The 19,588-nt window shown below is 39.5% G+C and overlaps 1 protein-coding gene across 4 annotated transcripts in view; it reads right to left on the minus strand.

Annotated features, from left to right (window-relative positions):
• The window catches only part of ATOSA (atos homolog A), a 114,583-nt gene extending 103,401 nt beyond the window's left edge, over nucleotides 1–11,182 (minus strand). The window contains exons 1-2 of one of the 4 annotated variants that reach the window (XM_024232672.2): nucleotides 7,645–11,182; nucleotides 6,949–7,065 (exon numbers count right to left, since the gene is read on the minus strand). In XM_024232672.2, coding sequence (XP_024088440.2) covers nucleotides 6,949–6,964 — 16 coding nt within the window. In that variant the 5' untranslated portion in view covers nucleotides 6,965–7,065; nucleotides 7,645–11,182. Of the gene's footprint in view, nucleotides 1–6,948; nucleotides 7,066–7,370 lie in introns of all 4 variants that reach the window. The other 3 variants (XM_024232671.2, XM_024232670.2, XM_024232673.2) reach the window with 3 other exon arrangements.
• Nucleotides 11,183–19,588: the final 8,406 nt, after the last annotated feature.

Here is a 19,588-nt window from a genome sequence, read left to right on the forward strand (position 1 = left end):
TTTTCCCATTACTTTATCCGACTTGTACTTTCTTATATTCATAAACCTGAGGTTTACCAATTTGAACATACAGACATTCTCCCTCTCTCTCAGAAACAGCAATAGGAGCAAATTCAGCACAGGGAGTGGACATCAGAGAGCTTCTAGCAAATGTCTGTGTATGAATCATTTGTTAGTCAGACGTATATAAACTGGAAACCATTGTCACCAAATGGCTTTTGCCTACTTTTAAGATATTTTATAGTGTTTTAATTCAATAAGATATAATTAAGAAATATAACCTTTATTTCAGTTATGGATAGTATCCTTAAATGTATTTCCAAAAAATTGAGTATAAAATTGTGATAACAGCCTAACAGTCATTAATTCAAACCAATCCCTAAATTGGCAGAATTTCAGCTGGTATCAGTAAAACAATCAAAGATTGCTACCCAGCTGCTCCCATTCCTATCTGCTCCACAAATACTGAGACATACAAGTCATTCTTTCATTTAACAAATATGTATTAAACACCTATGCACCTACCATGTACAAGACTGCCTACTAAATGATGGGAATACAGGTGTGAATGAGAGACAAAGTTTCTGGACTCACAAAACTTAAAATCTAGCTGTAGAGACAGACAATAAACAAAAGAAATTACAAAATGTGGTCAATGCTATGAAGGAAATACAGGCTGCTCAGACACAGAATAACAAGGGACATCTCATTTAATAAATGACAGCAATTAACATTCACTGAGCACTTTGGATAGGGTAGTGAGAGAAAACCTCTCTGAAAAAATGACGGTTAAGTTCTATAACAAAAGAACAAGGAGACACCAATGTGATGACTGGGGAGAAAGGCTTTTTAGACAGAAGGAATTTCGCATACCAGATCCTGAGTGGTAATCAAAAACTTAAAAGGCAGCTAGTGGGGCTGGATATGGTAAACAAGGGAAAGAGATGAGTATCTTTTACATGGAAAGGAAAATATGAGAAAGCTCAACTCAAATTATTGCTAGGAATTGTGGTATTACACATGGGCTCTTGGTCTAATATTTTGATTATCTACTGGTATTTTTTACCTGTTCCATCCTGTTTTACTTTAATAAGAGTCTGGGCCAGGTGCAATTCCTCACACCTGTAATCCCAGCACTTTGAAAGGCCGAGGCAGGAGGACTGCTTGAGCCCAGGAGAGTGAGAAAAGCCTGGGCAACATAGTGAGACCCCATTTCTCAAAAAAAAAAAAAAAAAGACAATTAGCCAGGCATAGTGGCGTGCACCTGTAGTCCCAGCTACTCTGGAGGCTTAAGCAGGATGATCTCTTGATCCCAGGAGTTGGAGGCTACAGTGAATTATGATTGCACCACTGTACTCCAGTCTGAGTGACACAGTAAGACCCCATCTCATGAAAAAGAAGAAGAAAAAGACTTAGCATGAGGAACTCTTCTGATTTTTCACCTATTTGAGCAAAGATAGAATTAACTATTAACAAATTGACTTTGGTTTACCTACTAAGAAGTACTGTTTCCAAGTACTACAATTTTGCCTTTTCATTATCCAAAAAAAAAAAACCAGTATTGTTAGTCTGAGTTTAATATTTCCAGTTTTTAAAATCCCCAGCCTCAAAAAGGGTGAAAACATTTTCATAATTAGATCCAAAGGTGAGAAAGGCAAAAGAATATAAATATTCTTTAACAACTATTTTTTTTCTATATTTGTTCACAATGCAGAAGGCTCAGACCCCATGGGTTTCTTCAGTTCTTGAAGAGAAAATCAATCTTTAAGTCACTCTCCTTATACACACATTTGCCTCTCAGTTCTGCCTTCCAATTATCTTTTTTTTCTCATTCTTCAAAAAAATGACAGGGTTTAGTCCACTGAATCATTTCCTTCTTACTGGATGACAGACAAAAACATAGACGGGGTATCTCTACGTCAACCCCTTTAGTATCTGAATCTCAGAAGTTGTATCAAGCCATTGATTATTTGACAGCTACTAATGTCAAGACTCATCAACATAAATGGATGAAAGAACAACAGTAGCCAGCTTTTAACTTGAGATCACACTGAATATACAAAACATGCAGCTGAATTAGCCCCCTTTTGTTTTCCTCAGCTTTCACTAACTGATTGATTTCTTCTTTAGAAAATGTCCAAAAATAATAGCAGTTTACATTTGAATGCTAAGTGCCAGCCACTGTTTTAAGCATATTACATACTTAATTTATTTAATCCTCAAAATAACCATGAGCTGAGGTACTATTACTTTCCCTATTGTAAAGATAAAGCTGACGCAGAGAGGATAAGCAGCTTTCCAAGATCACAATACTTACTAAATACCTGTTTGGAGTTTTCCTCAAGTATTTTTAAACCACTTTGGTCCCAAAATCTTATGGTATTTTAACATTACTTACTGCTACCAGTCAGGGAGCTTAAGAGCATATGCTCAAGTTCACTTCACATTTGAGCTTGCCCTTTTATTAGCTGTGTAACCTTGGGTAAGTTACCAAACTTCTCTGTGACTCAGTTTCATTTATCCATAAAACAGAGATGACAATAGCATCTATTTCCTTGAGTATCTGTGAGGATTAAATGAATTACATATGTGAAGTACTTAAGACAGTGCCTGGCACATAGTATGAACAAGTATTAGCTGTTGCTATTCATACTATCACCACCACCTCTACCTGGGAATTTAGCAAAAGACCGCTTTATTTAATCTAGTCAGTATTTCTTCTCCAACATCTGCCATTTCTTTTGTTTGATTTACATCAACTAACAATGAACTATTCTTAGCAAGCAATGCACCTAATTGCTTTGCTACATTTTTCTAGTCCTTAACACTTCTTTCCTCCTATTTCACCTGCCCAGGAGTGAATTGTTTGAGGTTAACAGGGTTGCATTATGCTATAGTTAAGTTCATAAGCCACTGGAATTCTAAGGCTAATGTCTAAATTTGTAACATAGCCAAAATGGAGGAAAAAACTAAGCACTTCTCTATTTTAACCTCAAAAACAAAAACCCCAAAATAGTGTGGTGTTTTGTTTGTGGAACAGATTTTGCACTACCAGTTTTAAAGATCAATAGCCTACAATGTTTTTAAATATGAATTAAAACAGTAGATTTAAATTACTAATTTAGTAATGATTTATTTTATAGGTCTTAATCTTTCATAGCAGTTTTGATAAGCTCAGATATTAAAAATACAAAATTAGAAATACATTTAGAACATAACCTAATATGTTTTTAATTACCTCTACACTAAGACCACATTTTATTTATTTTTAAATAGAGATAGGGTCTTGTTATGTTGCCCAGAGTGGTCTCGAACTTCTAAGCTCAAGCAATCAACCCGCCTCGGCCTCCCAAAGTGCTGCAATTACAGACATGAGCCACCACAACAGGCCGTGGACCACACTTTAGACTTCTCTTGAAACACCAGGTATTCAATATACACACAGATCTAGAACCAGGTCCAAACTTGTACATCCTTGAGTCAAAGGTGGAATAACATTAAATTTTCCAGCTGCCCAGCTCTAGTTAGCTGTTAACATCACTTAAAAATCTAATTATTCCAGAAAGCTTAGTCCACCCATGTCATCCTCTACATATAGAAGCCATAATTGTAATAGCAAATGACAATATAAAGAAATACATTATACATATACTGCAAGTATCCTTCTGTAGCTTTTATATTTTCTCAGATAACTATATATTAAAAAATTATTAATCTGCTCGAGCCTTAGCAGATAGGTTGAACACTATCAATGCAAAACAAAACAAAATAGCATTAGGTTATTAAACATTTGATTATTTCTTTACCTTTGTTGAGTGTATCTTGTAACTGACCAACATATAAGCATTTGTAATGTTTATTTAACATAATAAATGATATCATTTATTTAATATCTGCTATGTGCCAAGCACCGTCATATTTCATTCTGTGAGAAGTTGGAATTAATCATATTTCACAGATAAGGAAACTGAGACTCTCAGAGATTATGTGATGAAGATTAGAGAGCAAGCAAGTAAAGGAACAAGTATAAAAACACAGGTCTGTTTCTAAAGCTCATGCTAATGACAACATCTAAGACTCCTCTTTGGCAGTGTTACCCAAGTAATGTTATATTATTGCTTAAAATTATTATTTTTTTACCTTGACGTACAGTAAAATACTATCGACTATTGTGAAATCTATCATGCTATACCATAACATCTTACTTGAAAGTATAGTAGAAACTCCTGACCTTCAGATAATTTTTTTCCATTGGCTATCAGTTTGTTTTTATGGAGGTTGTAGGGAGCAGAATTGACCAATGCTCCCCATACCTTCCATAGAAACAGAAAGCCAATAGAAAAAGAATTAAGGCATTTTTCCTGACCCCCACCTTCAACTTTTACAGTTAGCCGACCAACTACCACACCCAGTCATGTAGGGTAAGAGGCTATTGTATTTATTTAGAAACTTTAACTCTTTGAAGCACAGCTGTCTCTCACAAAACTATAATCTGAGTCTCTACATTAAAATCCACACTTTACTCACATTCTGAATGAGCATCTGAGAAGTTCTCCTATTTACTTTCATCTTATAGAAAATTTAGTGTTAGGCCGGGCGCGGTGGCTCACGCCTGTAATCCCAGCACTTTGGGAGGCCGAGGCGGGCGGATCACGAGGTCAGGAGATGGAGACCATCCTGGCTAACATGGTGAAACCCCGTCTCTACTAAAAATACAAAAAATTAGCCAGTCGTGTAAGCGGGCGCCTGTAATCCCAGCTACGGGAGGCTGAGGCAGGAGAATGGCGTGAACCCGGGAGGCGGAGCTTGCAGTGAGCGGAGATTGCGCCACCGCACTCCAGCCTGGGCCACAGAGCAAGACTCCGTCTCAAAAAAAAAGAAAAAAAAAGAAAACTTAGTGTTAAGTACGGTTATCTAATTCTCTAGCTCAGAGACTAAAAGCAGGAAAATTAAAAGGTGGCAAGGATAAATATATTAACAACAAAAACTGTTGGCAGCCAGGGAACATAAAAATCAGAATAAAAAAAGATAGGCTGAGATGGTTTAAACTAGAGACAAAAAAATCTCAAACCAGAAGCATGAACATTTTTTAAATGTCTCCATATATCATGATTACAACTAAAAATATTTTGACGTTTAAAAAGTTTCAATTATCCAGAAAATTCATTTATATAGGATAGTTCTTTGGACACCAATGTAGTTAAAAAAAAAAAAAAAAAGAAGTGTAACTGTTTTCTTGTTAAGAGTTGTCCATAACTCTGCCTTTCAAATTGCAGGTCATCATGACCCATTAATTGGTGAAGAAATCAATTCAATGGGTGGTGACAGCAATTTTTCAAAATGTGAAATAGAAAATACAACACTACATTGCGCACAGTAAGGGTAAGTACGTTTGTGAAAAGCTTATTTCAGTATTTCTGTACTAGTTTGCTAAGTAAAAGATTACTTACACTGGTTTTAGTGAAAGAAAAAAAAAGCCATGGGTCTAAAGGTTTAAGTTATTATTATGGAATATAATCACAATACTAAACTCACAATCCCATCATCTTTACCTGAGAATGCCAAAGAAAGCTACAATTTTTAAGGTGAAAACTTCTTTGGAAATCTTGATGAATAAATTTGTTTCCCCTAAAAATCTATATCAGTACATAACTAAACATTTTATTGAGTTTAACACTAGTTTTGGCTGCAAATACTATTTTTAAAACTGCTTATGACTGTAAAGCAACTTCACAACAATTCAAAATAAAGTGACTTTGATTTTATTTGCTTGTTTATTCTGAGAATCAATTACTAACCTTGGTGCCATTTTTCCAAAGTGATTGGTGTAATCTAAAAATCTAAACTTGGCATTCTACACAAGGAACCTGCTCAGGAGCAATACACTTACTAATACTTGATACATACATAGCTGCTGCCTGAGTGCACGTAATAGCCAACACCTAAAACTAATTTAAATCACTAAATTAAGTATGGTTTTCTCCAATTCCTTCTGGTGCATTTCAATAGACCTATTTTACCCAGAAAATCTGTTTAATCACTTTGAAAAAATATATGGAAAAACAACCAGTTTAATATATATAAATTTTAAAATAAGCATCTAATTCCTAGGATAAATTAATATTTCCAATCCTAAAGACTTGGATTTGGAAGGAAATCTGTCATCTAGTCCAGCCCCCTACCAAATAAAACAATCCCCACTTCACAATGTTCCTTGGAATCAAACTCATATCTGACTGAAAAGCTCTCACTACTAAGCACTACTATATTAACATCTTCTAAAATTGGTTCTTGCCATTAATCAGAAGACTGATAAACAATTACCTTGAAGTCCTTGAAAAGCAGTGTATATATTATTCTTATAAATCCTGAAAATACAGATTTTGAAAAGTGATATTTACTTATCACCAGGGATTTCAGTGGCCCAAACTGTCCATATGCTGGTATACTGAATACTGGAGTACTCTGCAAACTTTTGGAGTTTGCTTAAAGCACAAAAATCAACTAATCAAAGTAGTAATAAAATAATAGTTGTCAACACAATCTTAAGTTTTCTCTTCATTTTATCAAGTTCACATTCAAGTTCAAAAAGCTTATGAACTTCTTGAAAGTTGAAGTTAGATTGACGACCTAAAAACGAGCAAGTACAACTCTAAAATGAGACCTGTATTGTGGCAACAGATACAAATACCATTCTTTACTTTCATTTTGAGATACACTAGAATCTCTCTTGAAGCTACTGCTTCAGAAGCACTTTTGTAAAAACGCTTAACCTTCTCTTCCATATGCCTTTCTCTACCTCACCAGCTGGAATCTGTCACAAAAACAGATAATCACATATGATACAGAAATAGTTGATCCTACTGCAGAATTAGGTTAACACTTCTAAATTGAGGCATAGAAAAGAAGGGGGTGGGGGAACAAGCCCTACTTAAACAAATCATTTACCTCGGTCTGGCTTCATTTTCACATCCAATTTTCACCCAGAGTGCTGTGAAATGCACCTGTGGGTTCTTTCAACAGGCTCGCCGCTGATTCTACGGCTTCTGCTTCGCTTTCAAAATGCTGAAAGAGATAAAAATAAAATTAATCTGGCCCTATTCTAATACCCGGACCTTGCAAGTAAACTACTGTTAAGTTAGGCCTCTTCCTGGCACCAACTGCGGTGACAGCACCCTCGGCTGGTCTGAAAAAAGCAAAACTCTCTGCACCGCCTCCCCCATCTCCTCCGGATCGAGCACCCTCTTCCCTGCCTCTGTGCTCTCCAGGCCAACGTGTCCTTCTGACAGTCTCTGAACCAAAGCAGGATCTATTTATAACCTGGAGGTACAGGCAAGAAGAAGAAAAAGATTTGAGCAACACAAACTAACCCCTTCGTACAAAAACGCCTCTGGGAACAGAGGCACCTCCGCAGGGCTGGTATGGAAATTCTTCCACCTGGTGCCTGGGCGCAGCGAACTCTTCCAGTTCCCTGCGCCTCCCGAGCGCTCCGCCCGCCCCGCCGGGCCTCACCTGTGTAATTACCCTCTGGCTAGCCTTCCTGCGGCAACCGCGGTCAAGTTTACACAGAAACCCGAGTCACCTCCTCCCGCCCAGCCCCCAGCCCCAAACGAACTCTTCCGGGCTGTCCCGGGGCGACCCTACCAACTCCCAACCAGTCCTCCGCGGCCGGCTCTGGGGGAGGTGTTTACAGCCGATGCTCGCCCCCTGCTCTGCACAGCCCCTTCCGTCCCGCCGCGGCCCCGGATTTCCTTCAGCCCCGCCGCACCGAGCGCCGCGTCTGCCCCTCTCCCCGCCGGAGAGTTGTTTTCATGGCGCTCTCGGGCTGGCCGGCTCCTCGGCTCCCTCGGCCGACCTCTGCTGACTAACTCGCTCTCCTCTCCCGTCCCAATCCCGCCTCCTCTTGGCACTTCTCTCCACCGCTCGCCCAGCAGCTCACATCACACTCCCACCTCAGACCCCAGGCTCCGAGAGGCGCAGGGCCAGCGGCAGCGGAGTGTGGAGCGCAGCGGCCCCCGGGGCTGCCTCAGGTGACCGTGGGGACCCGAGACGACCAGCCCGAAGCGGCTCCCCGGCGCCCCTGTGGCCATCCACCCGCGCCTCAGCCACCGCCTCGCTCCGCTCCCTGCGCTCAGCCCCTCGCCCTGCCTGACTGGCACCCGAGCCCCGCGGCCCCCGGGCTTCCCCCGCCCGTAGCCCCGGCCGGCCCTCTTGCCCAGCGCCTCTGCCAGCTCCTTGCCCGCCCGCTGTCTCTAGCTCTGGCGCCCCGGCTCCCCGTCCCCCTCGCTCGGCCAGTTCTTTCTCTGCTGTTTGCCCTGTCAAAACACTGCCTAGGTCACGTGTCCCAACAACAGCCAACCCACCCCGCTCGTCACTTCCTCCCCGGCGGCCTCCGCGGCCCTGGCGCCCGGTTACTATGGCAATATGCCGCCGCTCGCCCCGGGGCGCTAGTTTGGGGCCGGGTTTTCGGTGCAGGTGCCCGGCGGGTGCGAGGGCGCTGGAGATGGCGGCTGGGAGACACCAGCAGAGTCCCGGAAGCCCGAGAGGTCCCAGGCACTTCGGTTGCGCTCCCAGCCGGCAGAGGCGCGCCTGGATTCTGAGACCAGGAATCGGAGCTGCGCTATTAGAGCGCAGGGTAACTGGGGAGATGTCATCCAAGGGCCTGCCCCAGACATGGAGGATAATTATAGTCTCCTCCTCCTCCTCCTCCTCCTCCTCCTCCTCCTCCTCCACACGGGATGCTGGCGCAGAGTTGTGATCGGGCCCCAAGTGGATTGCAGCGCATAATGGAACCCGGGTTTAATGTGACCGGGACAGGAGGGTGGGCAGCTATGCGGGTCAGGGAGTAGGAGAATTTAAGAACAGGAAGCCCACCCCCACCCTAGATTTCCCCAAATCACTAAGGATTTTAGTAGGATTCAGAACCCAAGCTTCCAAGACACTCGCTGTGCTAAAAATAATCTTCATAACTTCTAAAATACTGACTCATGGGCAGGAGGACACTTTGACAGCATGTTATTGTTGGGGAGCTGTAATTTTGTTATTGTGCTATAGCAATGTGACATTATGGCATTTCATGTTGTGATGTTGTCGTCATTTAAACACAAACAGATGACAAGAATCTGCTGTACTTAAAAAAAAAACAAAACCCAATCCTAACAAGCGCTGCAGCTATTAGCTACTCAGTCTATAGACAAAGTACATATGGGGCATGAGCCCAAATGGAGACAAGTAAAAATTTGCAAGGCTCTTTGGTATCATTAGAAAAAGGTTTTTTTGGATATAATTTTGCATAAAAGGATCACAGGAAAGTACTAGGACAAGTCTAAGGTGATTTTTTTTTTTTGTGCCCTGTTTTAAAATTTTTTTACAATGAGTCTATTATTTTCACATCAGAAGAATTTTATAAACTGCAAGATTGGCAGTTCTATTTTTTTGGCCTCAGATAAAGTTCTTATGAAAAAAGCATGAAATATTTAAAAAGTAACATTTTCTAGTGCTTAGATATGTACAGTAAAATAACATGTACAACTGAAATTGTTAACCTTAACTCCACGATCGTATCTAATCAGAGCAGAGAGAACATTCAGGAGGGTAACATTTCATTTTCTCTGAAATGTTCTGGCATCATGAAGATGAAACTGAGAAATGTAAACAGTTCTTTAATCTATAAAATGCTACAAATGTTAAATCCCAGTGGATTTGTCTTTGATATTACTGAATACTGTATTACGTAGTTTTTAAAAAACGAACTGAAGTTTTACTTGTTCTACAATCACTTTGCAATTAACCTTGGTAATGGGAGACAGAACAGTTACAGATAAGCCAAAAACCTAAATTTAGCACAACAGTTGGGACCAAATAACAGCTATTGTAAAAGGCTTACTGGGTGAACACGCAGCAAAATCTGGTTTAGCTTCTTTCTTCCTCTATCTAATGCAAAAGAGGTAAAAAGGCCAGGAAATGTTGAGAGCAGAAGCCAAGACTATTAGTGTGTAGCACAAACTATTCTCTTTTAAATAATTTTTAACAGCACATGGGTAAATGATGATGTCAACATTTGTTAGACTAACCTGAAGTTTTTTTAAATTTAGAATCTTAAACCTGTTCAAAAATTTGAAATCATTATGGCAGTAGAAAAAGTATTTAAAAGGTGTATTTCTGACTCAATATTCAAATTGTTTCATTCCATAATACGCATTTACTGAATACTACCTGCTAGGTGCATACAAGTCTCTGAGAATGTAAAGGTCACCAAAACCAGATAGGGTCACTACTTTCAAGGAGCTTATAGTACTATTACAGTTACATGGCCCTAATCAAGTCACATTCTAACACCTTTGTTTCACCTATAAAAGTGAGGTGTTTAGACTCTGACAATAGTTATCGCTTTCTTTTATCCTATGATTATATAACACATATTCAGAGCATTTGGAAATAATGACTTGAAATGGCAATTCACTCTAAGGTGCTCTGTTCACACCTCAGAGCACGTAAACAGAACAAATGTTTCTAGTTCCTAGTTGGTGAAGGGTAAGGGTAAGCAAGGGAATCAAGATAGCTGGCAGGAACCTTACCCTCTTTTCATCTGATTTGCTTTCCATTTTGCTTTCCCCTAGGGTTTCAAAGCCATATATGAGTAATTAACTTCAAAGAAAGTTAACTCATCTTCAGCAACTCATCTTCATCCCCTCAACTTTTACAGATTTTGTTGAAATGGGTGGTGGTGTATGATCAATCTGTAATGACTGTCTCTAAGTTCTTTTACTTATTAAGGTGATGAGGATAACTGGTTTGCTCACTTTATGAATACAAGGCTGTTACTATGACCAAAGTCATGGAATCAGTCCAGGCTACCAGGATGAGCTCCACCAGAGCAGGGATTGGTACCTTCTTCTTTCTTGTATCCCTAGCACTTAGCAAAGAACTGGATATAAAGTAGGAGCTCAATAAATGTTAACCTATGTATTCTCTAATACGCTTTTCTTGTGCATGACTGTAGTCTGCATGTCTAATACTGGCTGGCATTTTCTCCCTAGTGGGATAAAGCTAGAGTTGAGAAATTGGTGGGTAGCACGAATTTCATTTGTAAATGACACATTTTCATTATACTTTGGGGCAATGTATATATTATATGTTGTCTCATAATAGTAGAAACCCATTGTGGGTTGAAATGTGTTCTCCCCTCAAAAAAAAAAAAAGTGTTGCAGTCCTACTCCCATCCCCTATCTGTGCATGTGAACTTAGATATGTACAGTAATGAAGTTAAGATGAGGTGGATTATTAGGGTAGATTCCAAATCCAGTGACTAGTGTCCTGATAAGGAGAGGTTTGAAGGTAGAAGACACACAGGGAAGATGGCCATGTGACTAAGAAAGAGAATGGAGGTTCTGAATGGTTACTCAAACATGAAGATCTTCAATTTTGTAAAAGTTACAGTAAATGAGTGAAAAATGTTAAGATCTCTCTAGTATCTTAAAAGAACAACTGTATGACCCATAGCTAGAGGATAATCATGAATAAGTGGTTGAGAGTCAAATGAAGATACATTATTTTAAAGATGGTAATCAGTACATCTTATTCGCCATGAAATATTGTAGAAATAAAGATGAGTAGATTTAAAATGTATAAATAAATCTGTTCTTGCAAAGTTAAAAAGAAAAGTGTACTTTTAGTACTTGTTGAAACAAGATGAAATGCAAGCTATCTTTTCCATATCTAAATTGTTTCTGATTATCCACTTAAATTCAGTACAGTTAATTTCTAAGAGAGAGAGATCATGGAGTCATTGCTAAGGCACTGGCTTCTGTAAACAACCTTCTGCCTTCACATAAGTTGGTTGTCTGGTTTATTCTTTTTTGAGGTTCCTGTTTGTCTACCCTCTAAAACCACAGGTATAAGGAAGTAAAAATGTATTCTTTCTGGTCCCAGCCTGCGTAAGTGTCTTAGGGCTTAGAAATACAAGGGCCTCTAAACTTCAAGGTGGATAAACCTTTAATTAATCTGACAATTTTGCTGAGCTGCTGGAGGTCTCCAACCCACCAAGACTTAATGTCTTTTTAAAGAATAATAATGGCCATTTTTTGTGACAGTAACTGTGCTCAGCATTTTACATATATTATATATTTGATCCAAAGAGGGTGATAACTATTTCTCAGATTAGGAAATTGAGGCTCAGAGAAATAAGTAACTTTCCCAAAGCTATACTTAATAAGTAGAAGGCAGCTGCTTCCTGAATGGACTCATTTAATTTCCACTGCAATATTCTGAAATAAGTTAAATAATTTCAAAATTTTCAAGTGGGGAAACTATGGCTCAGAAAAGTTGAGAAGTGGTTCTGCATTTAGAATTTAAATTGGTTGATATACACTTAGGCTTAGTGCTTTAAGATATAAGTTCTAAATCAAATAGCTCTGGTTGGTTTGTTATATGCATTACCCCAAAGAGCAAATGGTCATGCTCAGATAATAGCAGCTGAAATTTCTTCAACACTTAAGTCATAAGCACTATTCTGAATGATTTACATATTTATTAGTCCATTTAATACAACATCCCTATGAAATAGTGTTATCCCTACCAAATAAACAGAAAAGGGGAAGTTAAATAATTTGCCCAAGTTTAAACAGTTAGGCAGTAGCAGAGTCAGGATTCACACCTAGTGAGCATGACTTGAGAGCATACGTTCTTACCCACTATCTGTTACTGGTCTCTTAGTTTCATTTTCCACCCAAACCCTGTACCTTCCTGACACTGGGCTTCTGCCCTACATGAGATCCCTCCCCAGCTACTATGGAAACCCTTCTGGACTTTCAGGGCCCAAAGTTTCACCTCAAAATGTCTTTTAGAACCCATACACTCATACACACCATCTGTCTTTTTTCTGAACACATATTTATGATCTTAAAACCACATATTCCTTTTATCTTTTAAGGGCAGATGGACTGACTTCCAATTCTTTTGTCTTTCCTTGTTGAATAGCACTATCCTAGGCACAAAGATTCAAGTGATTATTGAAGATCCAAGGCTGTCACTATTCTCTAGAACTGCTCTGGCCAATACAGTAGCTATAGTCATCTGTGGTTATTGAGTGCTTGAAATGTGACTAGTGAAACTGAGAAACTGACTTGTTAATTTTAATCAATTTAAATATAAATTTTTCAGCTGGGCATGGTAGCTCATGGCTGTAATTCTGGCACTTTAGGAGGCCCAGGTGGGAGGCTTGCTTGAGGTCAGGAATTCGAGACCATCCCGGGCAACACAGGGAGACCACTGTCTCTATAAAAAAGTTAAAAAGTTAGCCAGGCACGATGGCATGAACCTGTAGTCCTAGTTACTTAGGAGGCTGAAGCAGGAGGATCACTTGAGCCCAGGAGTTCAAGAATGCAGTGAGCTATGATTGTGCCACTGTACTCCAATCTAGGCAACATTGCAAGATCCTGTTACTAAAAACAAACAAACAAATAAATTTTTGATAATTGAACTCATTTTTAAAACTAAGTATGTTTGGAACAACTGAGTATATGAATCTAATTTTTTTTACACGTGATCTTAGCCAAAAGGCCAAGAAGTGAATCTAATTTTTTAACTGCAGATTTTAGGAAATCTAAATACAGATCAGGTTTTCTTTCTTTCTTTTTTTTTTTTTTTTTTCAAAATTTTTAAGTTCTTTAAAGAGACAGAGTCTTGCTCTGTTTCTCAGGCTGGAGTACAGTGGTGTGATCCTAACTCAAGCAACCCTCCTGCCTTGGCCCCCCAAAGTGTTGGGATTACAGGCATGAGCCACCATGCCTAGCTCCACATCAGGTATTTCTAATGAGAATTGAACCTACAAATTGAAATGTAAGTATAAAATATATAGCAGATTTCAAAGACAGTGGGAAAAAATGTACAATATCTCTATTGATACTTTAAAAATATTGATCACATGTTGAAATGGTAGTACTTTAGATATGTTGGGTTTATTTTTAATTTTTCAAAATGTGGCTAATAGAAAATTTAAAGTTATATATGTAGCTTACATAATATTTCTATTTGCTGTAGGATTCAGTGGCTTACCCAGCACCTCAGAAGACATTTGAAAATCAGCCATGTTCCTCAACCAAGTGATGCCTTTTAGCAGTGCAAATTCTGTGCTGAGGAAACTTGCTGCTTGCCCTAATCTTTTCTTTTTTTGTTTTAAAATGTGTCATGTGGCATTTAATTGCTCTAATCTTATCAAGGGTTCAGTGCACCCTAATGAGACTTGAATGCATCACAAAGTGCTAAGGGCACAGCCCAGATATAGTAGGAACAATGGTGAACAACCCCTCTGAAAACAGGCTAGATTCAGTAGAGTTTTTTGGTTTTGTTTTTTTTTTTTTTTTTTTTGGTTTTTCTAAAACAGGGTCTTGCTCTGTTGCCTAGGCTGGAGTGCAGTGGTGTCATCTTGGCTTGCTGCAACCTCTGCCTTCCAGGCTTAAATGATCCTCCTGCTTCAGCCTCCTGAGTAGCTGGGACTAAAGGTACATGCCACCACACCCAGCTAATTTTTATGTATTTTGTTGAGAAGGAGTTTTGCCATGTTGCCCAGGCTGGTCTTGAACTGCTGGGCTCAGGTGATCTGCCTGGCCTCGGCCTCGCAAAGTGCTGGGATTACAGGCATTTATTTTTTAGAGACAGGGTCTCACTCTCTCACCCAGGCTGGAGTGCAGTGGAGTATCTTAGCTCATTGTAACCTTGGACTCCTGTGGGCAAATTATCCTTCTGCCTCAGCCTCTGGAGTAGGTAGGCCTACAGCCGCCCACCACCATCACCACTATGCCCCGCTAATTTTTTAACTTATTTGCCAGGGTAGGGCAGAGGAGTTCTCGCTGTGTTGTCCAGGCTGGTCTCAAACTCCTGGATTCACTCAAGTGATCTTCCCACCTCAGCCTCCCCCTGGGATTACACAAATGAGCCACAGCACCCACTTTAGGTTCAGTAGAGTTTTCATAGAAATTAATTTTCTCTTCATACTTATTAGAGGGTCACATACAGAACTGGCTACCCAAAGAGTGTGAGCTATTTTTAGAAACAATGATGGGTAGACTTCACTCTAAGCAGCTTCACTCTTCATGAGCTGGTAGAGATATTGTTTATTATAAATGAAGTTACTGATCCTTTACATCTTTTCATCAGAATATATCAGTTCATTGCATCCTAATGAGAATTCCACAATAGTACTTTCATGGTTAAAAAGATTTCATACATTGGACTTGAAAAGTAGATACAAACAGCAGCAGTGATCTCCATTTCAAAATGTGCAATATAAACTGATCAGGTATTTCAGAAAAGCATTTTTGAACAGAGTTCTACCCTTCAAAAAGATTTGTAAGAGAAATCTTTTCTAAGGTTACTGTCTCAATTTAAGAAAGAAAAAGGTTTGTAAGAATGCATAAAAACTACAGAAATTCCCTAACCCCTTTTCACAAATGGGAAAACTCATAATTGAGACTAAATTCTTCACATGTAGTAGATAGAGCATGATAAAACAACTTGTAGTACCTTTTTCATAAATCCAGTTTCTGCTGCTTCTATCAGAACCCCAAAGCTCAATTAGGCATAGAGAATTCTAGGAGCTATTCCTTTATTTGCTGACTGTATATATCTCAGTTTTCCTTTTGCATTTTCAGATGGGGTCTTGCAATGTTTCCCAGACTGGTCTCTAACTCCTGGGAGCTCAAGCGGTCCTCCTACCTCAGCCTCCCTAGTAGCCATGGTTAAAGGCATGCTCTACTGTGCCTGGCTCTGAATAATTTCATGCTGCCATGCTTCAGAGAAAAGAGAACATTAGCCTTCTTATTTCAAATTACACAGGCAAATTCTTTACCTGAAACTCAAAATAATTGGTCTTTATTTCCAAAATGTCATTTCTGTATAATATAAGTTTAATTCAATTCTGCATTCATTGAACTTTGTATGCCAAATACTTTGCTGGGCCCTAGAGATACAGAGACTAGAAAAGCAAATGTTTACCCCAAAAAGCTCTATCAATCTAGAAGGGAGACAGTCATATTAATAAATAATTGCGGCCGGGCGCAGTGGCTCACGCCTGTAATCCCAGCACTTTGGGAGGCTGAGGCGGGTGGATCACGAGGTCAGGAGATCGAGACCATCCTGGCTAACACGGTGAAACCCCATCTCCACTAAAGATACAAAAAATTCACCCGTCGTGCTGGCGGGCGCGTGTAGCCCCAGCTACTCCGGAGGCTGAGGCAGGAAAATGGCGTGAGCCCGGGAGGCGGAGCATACAGCGAGCCGAGATCCAGCCACTGCACTCCAGCCTGGGCGACAGAGCGAGACTCTGTCTCAAAAAAAAAAATAAAATAAATAAATAAATAAATAAAATAAATAAATAAATTGCAATTTGGTTTGATAACAGCAAAAATATTCGTGCATAAGGAAAACGTGGCACAAAGAAGGAAAAGTTAATTCTCTCTAGGAGAGGGGGCTGCTAAGGAAAGAAAAGAACATATTAGCTATATTTTGGAGAATAAAGAGTGAGGTTAGACAGGCAAAGTGGGGTAGGATGGTGGAAGCTATTCTTCACAGATGAAACAGCATGTCAGTGAGGCATGTTAGAACATATCAAGATGCCATTTTGGAAGGTCAGTTTCAAGGAGGTTAAATATAAGCAATAGGTACAGCATTAGAGAGAGGTTGTTTTTTGTTTTTTTTTTTTTTTTTGCCATTAGCCCCAGTCTTCATTCCTCCCCACATCCATGCCTTTGGCAGGTAACTGCAGTCCCTCCCACTAATAGGTCAGAGTATACCTATTATAGGTCTACTAATAGGTCAGAGTATACCAGCCAGCTTTTGGTTTAGCTACATGAATTGCCCTAATGAAGAGAATGAGGCTGAAGGGACAGTATACTAGCTCTGAGCTAAATCTTAAGAAATCTTGCCTATTTCCTCTGTTGTTGTCTCTGCCATTACCATGAAAAGCAGATGCCTGGGCTAACCTGCTGTTCCCAGGAGGATGAGAGACATGTGGAAGGGACTGGAGCTGATTCACACAGCAACCCAATTTTGATTAGCAGAACCATCACAGCTGACCCATAGATTCGTAAGATTAAGTTATTGTTTAAAGCTGCTAATTTCTGGAGTAGTTTGTTATGCATCATTGTTCTAGCAATGGCAAACCAAAGTAGCTATAGTAGTGAATTTGGAATTTCTTGTAGATGACAGAAAATGACAAAAGGTTATAATAAATAAATTGTCAGAAAGATTGCTTCAACAACAGAAGATGGAGATGGGAAGAGAATGGTGGGGGATGTGGTAGCAAAGAAGCTATTCCAATGATCCAACCTCAAGATCATGCAAATGTGAACTAAAGCAATGGCATCAGGATGGAGCAGAGAAGATGGACTGGAGAGAGTTTTAGGAGGTAGAAGTGATAGAACTCTGGTGGTGACTGGCTGTAGGGAAAGGGGTCAATCATCCATCCTCCTCAGAATAGTTGGCAGGTCACCGTGTACTTTAAGATAGGAAATACAAGAGAAAGATCAGATTGGCCACTGAGGGATGGGGGTGGGGGAGAAAAGGAGAAAAAATACTTAGTTTCAGACGTATTATATTTGAAAAACCATAGCATCTAGACAGACATTCTGAAGACAGAAAAAGATTCTGCTCTGGGACTTCAGGATGAGGTTTTATCTGAAGGTATAGTACTCAGAAGCCATCAGCCTGTAAATGGTGGCTGCTCCATGGGAGTAGATGAAGATATTGGTGTCATGGGCTATCAGGAAGGAAAGGGTGTTTAGCTATGTTGGCTGTTGTGGAAAAGTCGAATAAGACACGGACTGAGAAATATCTTTTTGATCTGGCAATCATGTCACCCAAAAGAGAAGGAACAATTTTGAAACTCTTTTTACAGATGGGAGGAAGGTAGCCTGGGCCCAGTTGAACTCACTGTGTATTCAGAAAATAACCCACAGTTGGGAAATTCACAGTGCCATTGCTTTGAATCAAATCCTTACTTCATACAAGGTCAGTATGGTATAATTCTGAGAATAGTTAGTAGCTTTATCCCAGGCACATATTTTGGGAGTTCAACATCGTTTGTACTATATCCCCCCAAAAAACATTATCCATGATCTCAGTGTGTGCCAGCAAAATCCAACATGCAGAGATTTTGCAGAAATTGTTTTTCTGAGAGTAATATACTTCAGAAATGTTTGATTTATAGTCAGTCACATATGAAAAACTAAAAAATGTTCCTAGCTTTTATTCATAAATATACATGTATTGAATTTCTTTGCAGTGTGCTATATACATGACATTTTCCTCTCAGTAAATTATGGCTCATTTCTGTCTCTTCATCAGGATGTACCATGATTCTTGGAAACATGACTGGGTATTGATGTCTTGTCTAGCCAATGAAATCCACATAGCAAAGATGTTATGAAGACATGGAAACATGAATATGAAATAAAATCAGTATAGCTATTTGGATGATTAGCTATTGACACAAGACAGTCCCTGGTTATTGCCTTTAATAGTAAGGTAGCACTAGGCCATGAAAGGTGCCTCAGTGTAACTGCCTCATTTCTGGCTCCCTTTTGGCCATGTGACCCTAACTCCCCTGGTCACAAGTGGCTGAACCAGCAATCAATACCTGACCTGAAGGCAACCCTCTATAGGCTGGCAAGTGGCCTACAAAGTTGCTCAGTGCTAGAGAACTGAGCCCAACAGAAGTACACTCTAATGGTTAGTGATTGGCCAATCATATTCTTTGTGATGGTGCTGATGGGAGGGTAGTGATGTGCATCAGACATGCAGAGTTAGTAGCAGCTGGAGCAGACACAGAAGCCTCCCTAACAATGGGCAATGGAGAAAGGAACAACAGACAGTTCTGAAAGAATACCAAGGACTCCTAAATCAAAAGCTATAGTTAGGCTGCTGGAGGTACTGCCAGTCCTAAATGATGGTGATGATGGTCCACTTTTCTGTGAAACTTGACTGTATACCTGTTGAGATTTTTTTGTGTTCTTTTTAAAGGCTCCATGAATGAATCTTTCCAATAAACAAGTTTGTAACAAAGGCAACCTGAACATCTCTGATACTTGAAACTTGAAAATATCTAATACAATTTTACATCACTTTCAAATCATGAGTGAAGAAGTTAATGTGTTATTGAATTAGATTCCCTATACATATGTCAGTTACTTATTCAATCAATAATATGTACTGATAACCTACTATGTGCCAGACATGTACTAGCATTAGGAATTTAGTAGTGAACAAGATTGACATGACTCCTGCCTAGATTGTGCTATGGTCTAGCCTGGAATATTTAGACTCCTTGGGTCTTAACACATACGGAGAAACCTGAATGTATGTCAGAAGCATGTGATCTACATTTGTTTGCTTTCGTTTTAAATATTCATGGTTTCCGAATATATTACATGAATAAGGATGTAACATTAAAACCCATGTGTTAACATTTTAATCTAAGGATATTTATATCAAAGTACAGCTTAGTTCAGAGCTTTCTAAAATTTAGCACATCTGAAACAAAGTGAACAACAGAAAGAAGGTTAACAAAACCATAAACTGTTAAGTAGAACGT

The sequence above is a fragment of the Pongo abelii genome, chromosome 16, assembly GCF_028885655.2.
Source record: "Pongo abelii isolate AG06213 chromosome 16, NHGRI_mPonAbe1-v2.0_pri, whole genome shotgun sequence".
Lineage (NCBI taxonomy): Eukaryota > Metazoa > Chordata > Mammalia > Primates > Hominidae > Pongo > Pongo abelii.